We start from the raw sequence: 13574 nt of genomic DNA on the forward strand, positions 1-13574 counted from the left end.
ATAACATTCATTAAAGAGGCTTGATGAAACTTACCCTGGACATAAGTCTTCAGCGCTTAATTAACGGGATGTCACAAAACTATACTTTAAAAGAGGCTGATGACAACTACCCGGGATGGTCTTCAGTCTTTAACTTAATGTTTAGTACAAAACATATTTTTAATAGGGCTTGATGAAACTTTTACCCGGCATGGACGTTCCAGCCCTTAATTAAAGATGTACCAAAACGTACTTTAAAGAGGCTGAAGAAACTTACCCCGGCATGGTCTTCAGCTTTAAGTTAATGATGTACAAAACGTACTTTAAAGAAGGCTGATGAAACGTACTAACTCCGCCATAGTTCTTCAGCCACTTTAATTGTAATGATTGTACAAAATGACACTTGAGAGAGATGCAGACTGAAACTTACCCGGCAAATGGTTTGCATCCAATAATCTAAATGAAGTACAAAACAGTACTTAAAAGAGGCTGATGGAAACTTACCCGGCGTGGTCTTCAGCCTTAATTAACGATAGTACAAAACGTACTTAAAGAGACTGATGAAACTTACCCGGCATGGCTTCAGCCTTAATTAATAATGTACAAAGACGTACTTAAAGAGGCTGATGAAACTTACCCGGCGTGGTCGATTCAGCCTTAAATAATCGATGTACAAAACGAACTTATTAAAATGAGGCTGATGAAACTTACCCGGCATGGTCTTCAGCCTAAATTAATGATGTACAAAAACGTACTTTACAAGGAGACTGATGAAAACTTACCCGGCATGGTTCTTCAGCCTTAAATAGAAGATGTACAAAACATACTTTAAAGATGGCTATGATTTAAACTTACCCGGCATGGTCTTCAGCCTTAATTAATAATGTACAAAACATTTTATTTAAAGAGCTGATTGAAACTTACCCCCAGGCATGGTCTTCAGCCCCCTTAATGATGTACAAAACCTATCATTTAAAGAATTGAATGAAACTTAAGACCCCACCAGCTTTAATAATGATGTACACCATTTTAAAGAGGCTGATGAAACTTACCCGGCATGGTCTTAGCTTTAATTAATGATGGACAAAAGTACGTACTTTAAATAGGCTGATGAAACTTACCCGCCAAATGACTTCAGCCTTAATTAATGATGTACAAAAAACGTACTTTAAAGAGGCTGATGAAACTTACCCCCGGCATGGTCTTCAGCTTTAATTAATGATGTATCAAAACCACTTTAAAGAGGCTGATGAAACTTACCCTTATGGTCTTCAGCTCTTAATTAATGATGTACAAAATGTACTTTAAAGAGGCTGATGAAACTTTACCCGGCATATCTTCAGCTTTAATTAATGATGTACAAAACAAATTGGCTTTAAAGAGGCCTTTGATGAAACTTACCCAGCATGGTCTTCAGCCTTAATTAAGATGTACAAAAAGTACTTTTTTGAAGAATCTTGCCCGGGCGTGGTCTTCAGCCTTAATTAATGATGTACAAAACATACTTTAAAGAGGCTGATGCTTACCCGGAATAGTCTTCAGCCTTAATTAATGATGTACAAAACGCTTTAAAGAGGCTGATACCAAATTGACCCCTTTGATATTATCTATATAATTGACCCCGTTAGAACCCGCTTCACCTTAATTAATGATGTACAAAATGAAACCCATCATTTTTAAAATGATTGAAACTTACCCCATGGTCTTCAGCCTTAATTAATGATGTACAAACCACTTTAAAGAGGCTGATGAAACTTACCCGGCATGGTCTTCAGCCTTTTAATGATGTACAAAACGTACTTTAAAGAGGCTGATGAAACTTACCCGGCATAGTCTTCAGCCTTAATTAATGATGTACAAAACGTACTTTAAAGAGGCTGATGAAACTTACCCGGCATAGGTCTTCAGCCTTAATTAATGATGTACAAAACGTACTTTAAAAGAGGCTGATGAAACTTACCCGGCATGGTCTTCAGCCTTAATTAAGATGTACAAATACGTTGTTAAAGAGGCTGATGAAACTTACCCGGCATGGTCTTCAGCCTTAATTAATGAGTACAAAACGTACTTTAAAGAGGCTGATGTAAAGAGGCTAAAGAGATGATGAAACTTACCCGGCATGGTCTTCAGCCTTAACTTTAATGATGACTTAGGCATGTCTTCAGCTTAATTAAAAACTGTACCACGTACTTTAAAGAGGCTGATGAAATCTTACCGGGCATGGTCTTCAGCCTTAATTAATGATGTACAAAACGTACTTTAAAGAGGCTGATGAAACTTACCCGGCATGGTCTTCAGCCTTAATTAATGATGTACAAAACGTACTTTAAAGAGGCTGATGAAACTTACCCGGCATGGTCTTCAGCCTTAATTAATGATGTACAAAACGTACTTTAAAGAGGCTGATGAAACTTACCCGGCATGGTCTTCAGCCTTAATTAATGATGTACAAAAACCTACTTTAAAGAGGCCCATGATGAAACTTGCAACCGTAATGTAGAGGCATGGTCTTCAGCTTTAATTTTCCATTACAAAACGTACTTTAAAGAGGCTTGTGAAACTTACCCAGCATGGTCTTCAGCCTTAATTAACGATGTACAAAACGTACTTTAAAGAGGCTGAAAACTTGCCCGCAAGTGGTCTTCAGCCTATTAAAGATGTTACTTTAAAGAATAACTTACCCGGAATAGTAAAACTTCAGCCTTAAATGTACAAAACATACTTTAAAGAGCTGATGAAACTTACCCGGCATGGTCCTTCAGCTTTAATTAATGATGTACAAAACGTACTTTAAATAGGCTGATGAAACGCCCCTGGCATGGTCTTCATTGCCTTAATTAATGATGTACAAAACATGTACTTTAAAGAGGCTGATGAAACTTACCCGGCATGAGTCTTCAGCTTTAATTAATGATGTACAAAACCTACTTTAAAGAGGCTGATGAAACTTACCCTGCATAGTCTTCAGCCTTAATTAATGATGTACAAAACGTACTTTAAAGAGGCTGATGAAACTTACCCGGCATGGTCTTCAGCCTTAATTAATGATGTACAAAACGTACTTTAAAGAGGCTGATGAAACTTACCCGGCGTGGTCTTCAGCCTTAATTAACGATGTAGTACATTATTTTAAAGGCTGATTAAACTTACCCGGCATTCTTCAGCTTTTAATAATGTACAAAACGTACTTTAAAGAGGCTGATGAAACTTACCCGGCATGGTCTTCAGCCTTAATTAACGATGTACAAAACGTACTTTAAAGAGGCTGATGAAACTTACCCGGCATGGTCTTCAGCCTTAATTAATGATGTACAAAACGTACTTTAAAGAGGCTGATGAAACTTACCCGGCATGGTCTTCAGCCTTAATTAATGATGTACAAAACGTACTTTAAAGAGGCTGATGAAACTTACCCGGCATGGTCTTCTCAGCCATAATCTAATGTCTTCAGCCCCGGCTAATTAAATGATGTACAAAACGTACTTTAAAGAGGCTGATGAAACTTACCCGGCATGGTCTTCAGCCTTAATTAATGATGTACAAAACGTACTTTAAAGAGGCTGAAAAAAAACCCCTAAAGGGCCCAAAATTGGTTGTATTATCACGTTCAGTATCCATACACATTAGGAAAATAAAATATTCAGAAACATTTATGATGACTTAAGCTTAAACAATTGACGAAACAGAAGCTTGCTCAAAAACTTTAACGTAAAATGGGACGCCAACGAGACGCCGGGGTGACAACATTAGCTCCCCCTATTCTTCGAATAGGCGAGCTAAAAACGTCTGGTCTATTTTCATGTTAAGTATACATTATGCCAAAAAGTAATCATTCTACATTTTATTCCAATATCAATTGGGTATCTTGTTAGCTCGCCATAAACCATGAATTGTTTTATACACTTTTTTAACTTGAGGAAATTACAAATGATTTTTTCTACAATATTTGTATTTTCAAATCCCCATACTTCTGATGAGTATAATAAAACTGGCATTACAAGTGACTAAAATATTTTCAGTTTAAAATCAACAGGAAGGGATACATTCCTTTGTTTCTTAAAAATAGTAGACACTGATTTAATTGTTTGTTCAGCAGTTTTTTTTCTTTTCTTTAAAAACGCTACCATTAATGTTAAAAAATATACATAGATATGTATACCCTTCTTATCAAAATAATTCTATATCCCATAACGCAAACTGGTGTTGTTGGGCCAATTTACCTTTTGAGAATATTACAACTTTTATCTTTCTGATATATTAGATTATAATTTCCATGTAATGCAATAATGTAATGCAATATTATTCAAATCCGTTTAAAAAGTGTACACGGAACGGAAAATTATATTTTGATATGTTATTCTGTCTGATCTCCTGACAAGAATGTTGAAAACCGCATCAAAATCGGCCGCTTCAGTACCGAGATACCGCCCTCCGAAGTGCTCGATTTTTACCTGTATAACGACTGCTAATCAGGGTATCGGCCGCTCACCCTGATTTGGGAAATAACAGGATGTGACGTCACGAGGACAACGGCAGTGTGAGCTGTATATGTTTGGTAGTGGGGTTATAGCACAAAGGTGGACATATATATATTCCTGAAATGGGGTTACGATAATTTGACAAATATATATACAGTTATGATGAAGATTTGATCATATTAAATTAGGAAATATTGCAACTGTAATAAGGCTAAAATACATATTTAGCATCACTTTGTGTACCTTGTGTAAACTTTTATACGTGCACGCCTCGGTACATTTTTACTAGAGATCTAATCTCTGTTTCAACAAATCACTAAATTATCAAACTTCGAGAAAATTCAATTTTCACTATGTAATCTTAAAAGAGACAAATTCGGAAAATGATGGTCATATAATTATCCATTTGATTATGTTTCTGTATAAATAAAAATTCACTGCTATGAATTTCAAGAACCAACATAACAAAAAAGAAAATGTGTTGAATGTATTTTATAGTTCAATACACGTAGCCATCATAGACATAAATTGGGGGTAAACAATAAAACAAAACTTGAGAGTTTGAATTTATAATATAAAATTCATTTATAGCTATAACGTGTTTCTCTTCTCTTTTAATCTATGTCGACATGTGTTATTTAAACAATCTTCAACAGTACATTTATTGATCATATAGATTATTATTTTTGGTATCATAATAATGATCGATATTGACCAAAATTCACAAAGAATTGGACATCTGAAATCTAGTAACTATCAGATGTATCAAAATTCTGACATTGTGCATTATATTTGCATTAATCTTTCTCTATATGTCATTTGTAAATAATTTTGCAGTTTTTGTTATAAAAATACATATACATGTAACCAGAAACATTTATTATGTACAAATGTATGCATGGGTGTTTCTGAAGTATATACATGTAGTGCTTGACACATTTGTTATATGTTACGTACAAACGGTATATTTTACTTTTATTTTTAAACCAAAAATTAATAAGTGTTTACAAATATGACATTATACAACAATAACATGATGGCCTATCGCTAACTTACCTGTGAACTGATATTTTGACACGTGACGTGTGCTAATCAACTAAGCGTGGCAGGTCACTAACACCTTTCTTACGTAATCCAGGGTTGATCACGCGCTTTAGTTACTGCAGTATACAGGTATAGAGATTAACGCGGCACGACATTGTAAGTATTTGATTTTGAAACTTGATATCTGATATTTGGAAAAGACATAGACATCTTCAGTTCGTCTGACCCGTGCATGATTTATTGTTCTAGTAAAAACACTAATGAATGAATTTGAGCGAAATATCAACAAGTCGTCGGATGAACTGTATTATGTGTATTTGAAAGCTGAATGTATTTCGTCAAAAACAATTAGATCGGAAAATATCACTCCATCTAAATTCTAAATATGTGTTACGGTTCTCAAAACTTAGTATATAGAATTAAATCCACCAACTCACAGTAGAATAAAATGACAAACATATTTACTGGTAATTAAACAATGGTATTAAATGTGTATTAAGTCACACGATCGATTTCAGACAAAACACAATTAGTAGATGCATTTGCACATATGCAAAAAAATCTGTGTAGAATCATACCTTAAGTCGTATGGGCAGGTTTTTATGAAAAAGTCGGAATTTTGTAAAGTGGGTTCAAGGATTTATTTGACCAGTTGACATTAGACGACCTGAGTTGGGTTTTGGGTAACATAATCAAGAACATATATGTCCTTGATATAATATTCATGTATATGTGGTCCCAAACACCGCGGATATACAACGTACATGGATTATTATGTACATTTTATTGTGTATAATTATGCAGTAATCGCGCAGAGATGTTCATTTATCTACGACAGGTACATCAATATATGTATGGTATAAATCCCTATTTCCATGCATATTCCAAACTCATATCTGTGATTGAGGATAATATTAAATAGATATCGGACATGTACACAGGTATTTGTGTCTTCAAAATCGATTTTTACAAACGGATGGTTCACATTAGATGGCATACACCGAATATCACCACTCTAACTTATGCGAGTAGAGTCGATCCCGTTGTCCTCGTGACGTCACAGGTCAGGGGTCCTGAATCGAGGTCAGTGGCTTGGGGCTTCAGGTGTGTTCTAGAGAAACGGCGCATTATCTCTAATACCGTAATCGCTATGAAACTCGTACTTTCGGCATTCTAAATTTTATCCAATGACGCTTCAATCAAGCCTTATATACCAAACCATTCCGTGTACACTTTAACATTTGTTGTAGAACAGTGTCATCGCCATATAAAATGATAAAAGTTTGGGATACATTTCAATATTATCTGTAAATAATTTGTCAATAGTTGTCAGACAATTAACATTCTTTTTCCGCCAGATAAGATTCCAAGTCATCAAGGTATATTGAAAATAGGAAAGGAGATATAAATAAGGTACCATACTGTGCATGTATATGTTCAATGTAAATTAACAATGTAAGCTGATCTTGCAGAATTGCCTTACAGCGTTATAATAAATGCAGTTGTCTCATTGCATTGGATATAATTGATTTAAGGCAGTTCATGTGGCGACCGAAAAAGGTAAAATCACCATTTTCAGAGTGATCAGAGAAGATTGATAGTCAAGGAGAGAAAACATAAGACAACCTGTGTTATGCAAATTAATATCTAATTTATTTTGAATAAAGTATGCCGAAGATGATGATTAGTGTATTATTAACAATAATCTTAATATGTTTTCTAAAATATTAACAACTAATGTCATATTGTGTTATAAATTTAATGTTTTATTTATTCTTTTTATTTCAAGCATGTAGATGTCATAGAAAATACACAAATACCAAGTATATGCAAATTAAAGTAAAATTCACAAATCACAACACTAATGTGTATATATGGAATGAAGATGATGATGGTAATTATTTGGATCAAAAATGTTTACAACATTAAATGTATTATATATATGATGATAGTAATTATTTTCATATCAAAAACTATTACAGTATTAAGCTACCACAGTTGAAAATGATTTCTTTCATTTTGTTCACACATTTTTTCTCCTGGACTGGTTCCAATTGAAATGATACTTGCATGTAGACATTCTGTAAAACACAGAAAACAATAAATGTATTAACAGAGTAATTACCGAAAAGGCTAATATCATATAATTAAACTTTTTTTTTTATAAATAACAATACCAGTTTAGAGTAAATATTATTGAAATTTATTTTCTGTTGTTCTTTAGTCCTCCTGTTCTTTGGAGTTTTGTCCTTCATAAATTGATTGTAATACTAATACAGCAGTTGTCATATAATGTATCTGATAATGTGCACACAGAAGTATAAGTATATGCATATGCATGTGTGCATGGGCACGGTGATAAGTTTATTTTGCCGAGTAAAAAGTTCAAAGAACTAGTATTGTTCATACTCAAAGATGTAATCGCACTAAAAACAGTGATCGTGTAGGCTTTTGTGTGATTGCATTTGTAAGGGGTGTATCTCTGAACGCCAACATTTTGGATTTAGCTGTAGGGTAGTTTGTTTGTGACAGTGGTTATAGTCTTTTTCCTAAAGGCAGACCCAATGTCACAGGTAAATTTACCTGTAAAAGTTACCTGTGTTGATACTTATCTAAGTGTATATTGATTAATTTTCATTTCAATAAGTGTTCATATTTAATATCAGATACATATATACATAATATATGTTTCTGTTAATATCTATGAAAATATAACAATAGAATCTATGAATGAAATTAAATTAAATTAAATTCACAATGATTTTATTTCAAGAATTTTAAAGATTTCCTTGATATATCTAAAATCTCTGGTATAAATCTCATTAGATTTTCAATAGATTGATACTAAAATCAAGCAAAATTCTTTGAAACTTATTTCACATGGAAGTAACTTTACCATTCAGTAATATCAAAGAAAAAATCCAAAATACTAATTTGATTAAAAGTTTGAAATAATATAAGCCTTTTGCCTGTTGAAAAGTGATATATTTCCACAAGGTCTTCCATATATGTCTGTTTAAGTGACCTTATATACATATATAGTACATGTACATGTAACATCTGCGTTAATAACCTACCAAAGAGTAAGTGAATTTATGTCAAATATGATTTCCAAATTTTACTTGTACTTGACTGACCTTTTTAAGTTAACAGAACATACAATATATTTTGAAAGTTGCATTAGGATGCATCATTTATCAGAATTATATAATTTTCCTGCTTTCTTATCCTATGATGGTATTTCTAGATCAGCGTGATGTTACATTATAATGTAAATGTACATGTACATTTGTATATCATTATAGCAAAAAAGCACCCAATAATTAAACTGTTGTCCGTTAACAGCGCAGTAAAATTATATATTTTTGTGCATGTTAGAAATAACATATAAATTTCTTTCCTATGGTTGAATTTCGGTCAAACATTGTTACTAGATACAAATTGGTATATGTACTATAATCTTTAAACAGAAAAAATTAGAAAACTGTTAATTTGGTATTCTGAGCACTAAAAGTTTGCAACATTTTGAGAATTACAAGACCTTCAACATATGGACTTGAAATAATTTGCCAGTATTGCAACATTAACATCTATAATGTGTATTAAAATGAATATGGTTAAGACCCTAAGTAACAGTCTTCAATCTCATTTCATTTAGTATTTTTACATTATTAAGTGACTTCTAAAAATATTTTGTATCAAAAATACATATAGAGCATTAAACCCCAATGATATATTATAACCAATGTTTATAAAACAATCATTTATGTGTGTTTGTGTCGGCTTCAATAGATTACCAACTTAAACTATAATCAACAGGTCAAAATTTCCGACAAAATTAATTTAAACTTTTATGATATTGTTGTTCTCCACTCATTTTCTAACCAAATACTTCCCGGTGTACGTCTATGCGATAAGAGAAATCATGCGCAACTATGCACGGTCACAAGAAATGAAAGTTGGCTAAGAATGTAGCCCTACTGGAACTCCTATGTCAAAACAGAATACTGTTACATTAGAATATACACTGATCAAGAAACCTGTTTTTCTGATAAAATTGAGATATGATTTGCAAAAAAATATTTCACCTGGAACTCAAAATGCATCGTTCTTAATAATCCACATGTAGCTCCATATTAATTCTTAGCATATTAAAGCAATGATTATCTTTGATTAATAATTTACGTTGTATATAATACGGAATATATTGAAGGAATTTTTATCCAAAACCCACCAATGTTACCTATGATACTGATTGAAATACAGGTATATCTCAAGTGACTTTACAGGTGAAAATAAAGACAGCTTATATGAAACAGTATATAATTGCCTTCCTATTGTTTCCTAAAACAACACCTACCTGTTGTTGATAAATATGTTGGCGTTAAGAGAACACCCCTTTGTAAGACTGTGCCAGGTGGTAGAGATTAGTTCCGCTCGAGTGATCACACAATGCAAGTGAGAATCGGGAGTATGTTTATGTAAGTTTTAATTACTAATCTCTGATGATTGTTGATAAAATATAACTCAGGATAATTGCTAAACATTTAACCGTTTTCTCCACGTTTGTTGTAGATTGAAACAGCTTTTTAAGTGCCGTTCTACGGAAGAATTATGAAAAAGAAATCGGCATTTTCATCGATCTACAAATGATGTAGTCCAAAAAAATCTCACTTCGAGTGTATACGAACATTTTATGTATGATTTTTGTCATTCGGATCAAGAATACGTTATATATATTATCAGAACGTCAAGCTCCTGTAGGCCTACATGTGATGAAAGTGGCTAAAATGTTTTTAGTGACAACCTCTATACGTGCTTTAATATGTATATATAATCTGATAATGTATACATGTGCTTATAAAATTATCGATAATTATGGATGTGGTAAATATTCATACCTTATTAACTGCCGTAAGTTGGAAGATTACGCCAGCTTGGACATTTAGAAAATGTTCATCGTCTCTCACGCGCTATTTGATCAGTTTACAAAGTTTATCCTAAATTTTCTTAGAGTTGTCTTTCTTCCATTGTGGATTAACACGTACATGTGGCATAACGCAGCCGTGATAAACAAATCTCCATTTCGTCCTGAGATTTATATGCTCCCGAACTAATATGATTCAAATTACAAAAATCATTATTGTTAAAATTTTGATGTTTGAGGTGAAACATTGATTTCATTTTTTTCCGTTGCAGGATAATTGTCACTAGTAGGGACAAAACGCGTGGGGCAAAGCGAAGCATTTTCGGGACGAAACGTCTTCATGCATTGTTAACAACATTTTCGGGACGGAAAGTCTAGATACATTGTAAACAATTCAAGTGAAAATTTTCCAACCTAAGATCATTTGGATAGTGTATATGGTAAGGATATGAAAGCAGTTATCTACTTCTCCTATTTCAACATTACAGATACGCTTATTTCAGTAACTTTCATATTCAAAATTTGCTATTTAAAATTCCCGGTAAAATCAAAGTTGTTGAATACACTGCCGTTAGGAGCGCTAGTATCTGCGAGCAAGTTCTAAGCCAATCATATTGAGGAAATTGACTGAAAGAGAATTTTGCAACCACGATCACAATGGCGAGGTGATCCTCGCCAAAAAAAACAAATTTAATAACAGTTTTATTTTCATTTTTTCTAATTATGCATTTATATTTTCCATGTTTGTTTGTTTGTTTTTTTAATTTCTCACTTGTTTTTGCCATTGTTAACTGCGGCGATGTGTCTTGCAGTTTGGTTCTGTACATTACGAAGATTGACATCTGCTCCAAATACCACCAGAGTACGCACCATCTCAACATCATCGTTCTGTCAAGGAAAATTGATATCATAATTCATATCAAATTCAATACCATTGATAATTTATATATTTGAAAACTCTTTACATATCTCACATATGTTTCCCTTTCTTCTTTTTCTTTCTTACAACGAAAGCAACTGACCTACACAAAAAATGTTGTTTTCAATGTTTATATAATGATTATATTAGGCTTGTTAGTTGTACAGTGGACCCTTGATAATCCAAATAGCCCAAAATGTCCAGATGGCAAAGTTTCAGGACTGCCACCTTATGTTAACTTAGTAAATAGTCAAATCTGTTCCAAGATATGTCTGTTCAGATTGTGAGTTCTCTGGAATATCCTGTGCAGATTACTATGGGACTACTCTGGGCTCATGCTACCCATTCACATTTTTGTTATTGATGAATCTATCTTGCTAATTGCCAACATTAATTCATCCTAAGTCACAAAAAAATGCAAAAGTTTTTTCTTTACTAGATATCGACTCACGCCGCTGCAGACTCCAAAATTGGTGACATTTTGATCCACTATCCTTTCTGTCACTTAGCGACTACTTTTTTGCTTACATGATTTCATTGTATACCCGTTTTTTTAGTCACCTTTCTTTCATAGTAATTCTAAAACAGTTGATAATGTTTTCATAGCAAGTCTATACCAGTTGATAAGGTAAGTGGTTATGGTACAAGATATGTATTAATGTTGAGGGGACGCATGCAATATGTATGACGGAGTATGATCAGGGCTAAACGTAACTTACATTTGTATATATTGTATGCATTTCAATTGATGCATAACAAATACATTATGTAGTGCTTCTTAGTGATTTAATGTTTTAACTAAGAAATGCTGCAAATGTACCTGTATTTGCTTTATGAAATTCTTACTTGCTAAAAAAAAATCACTTTTGCATGTTTTGCTAAGCAAAATGGACAGTTAACTTGAGCCCAGCTACTGTATGTGCCATATCAAACTTACCCTAACAGCAAGGTGTAGAGGTGTGTCTCCATTCTGGTCGGGGATCCTGGCGTCAGCGCCGTAACACAACAACACCATTATACAATCAATCCTCTTCTCCTGCTGCATGATGTGTAATGGAGTGTGACTCGTGTTGCTCCCAACATTCACGTCACAATTACTCTTACATAGCAGCTCCATCATCTGAATATTTAAAGCATTCAACTGATACAATCGAGATACATTTTTCTTTCATTTCTGTACCTATAATTTGGATCAAAACATGGTTAAAATTGCACTAACCAGAACTTTATTAGAGAAATAGTGGTCTTTTTCTACACCTAGAACTTTTGTTTCCTGTATTAGTTTTATGTAAATTAGATCGGTTTGTAATACTCAAAGTCATTTAAGGCTGTGTCAGGTTTACATAGTGGAGGATAAACCGGAGAATCCTAAGGAAAACCACCAACAAGTCAGCATGTTCCTATTACCTGGCAAGTGCCCAATATGGGATGAAAACTTGCGACCGAAGGTGGAAGACTTGTGGTAATATATATGTCGATACAACTTAACCATTCGGCCACAGCTGCCCATGTGTTTTTCGATAATCTGAAAATTGTTATCTAAATTCATTCAAGTATACCTTATCAGTTCTGGCCCAGTGGAATGAAGTTCCTCCATTTTTGTTGTCTTTTAAGCTTGCCAAGTCTGGATATTTCTTTAGGAGGATCTCTACACAACTATAGAACAAGAGAATAAAAGCTCAATAGTGCTCCTTTTAGCATCATCTTTCCTGGTAAACACAGCTTGTACATACCATACAGTCTGTATTTGGCAAAAAGGTATATATAATGTGTTTTTTTTTGTTTTTTTTTTTTTTAATTTTGATACAAATTTTAGGCTAACATTTTATATCTCAAATATTTAAAATAGACTGTAGTTACTGTATGGTACTGTAAATGTAACTTTTGAGATCTAGATTAAAAAAAAATATTGATAAAACACTGCATAAAAAATTAAGTCTTTTCTAACACATATCTGTACAATTTTATGACATGTTTCTTATCATCCAATTATGCTTAAAATTTATAAATTACAAATTTTGGAATTTTTTTTCAAATCCGGATTTCTTATACCCATCGATCTGGCTCCATTATTACAATTACCTAACACCAAAATGGCGGCCATTTAGGTTGCAAAGTTTGTGGCATCTTTCAGCGGTATATATGCCTATTTTGACATTAAAAACGTGAGTAAATCATTTACAATTGCAAGCAGTGTTTGTTTTTTGGATGATGCTCACTAGCTATA

General features: G+C 33.3%; 1 protein-coding gene across 1 annotated transcript in view; it reads right to left on the reverse strand.

Annotated features, from left to right (window-relative positions):
- Positions 1-13574, reverse strand: part of LOC138324283 (85/88 kDa calcium-independent phospholipase A2-like) — a 52909-nt gene that overhangs the window by 26978 nt on the left and 12357 nt on the right. Inside the window, 3 exon segments of the mRNA XM_069269362.1 lie at positions 11201-11316; positions 12285-12467; positions 12907-13003. Of these exon segments, the coding sequence (XP_069125463.1) occupies positions 11201-11316; positions 12285-12467; positions 12907-13003 (396 nt within the window).

Source organism: Argopecten irradians, chromosome 5 (genome assembly GCF_041381155.1).
Source record: "Argopecten irradians isolate NY chromosome 5, Ai_NY, whole genome shotgun sequence".
Lineage (NCBI taxonomy): Eukaryota > Metazoa > Mollusca > Bivalvia > Pectinida > Pectinidae > Argopecten > Argopecten irradians.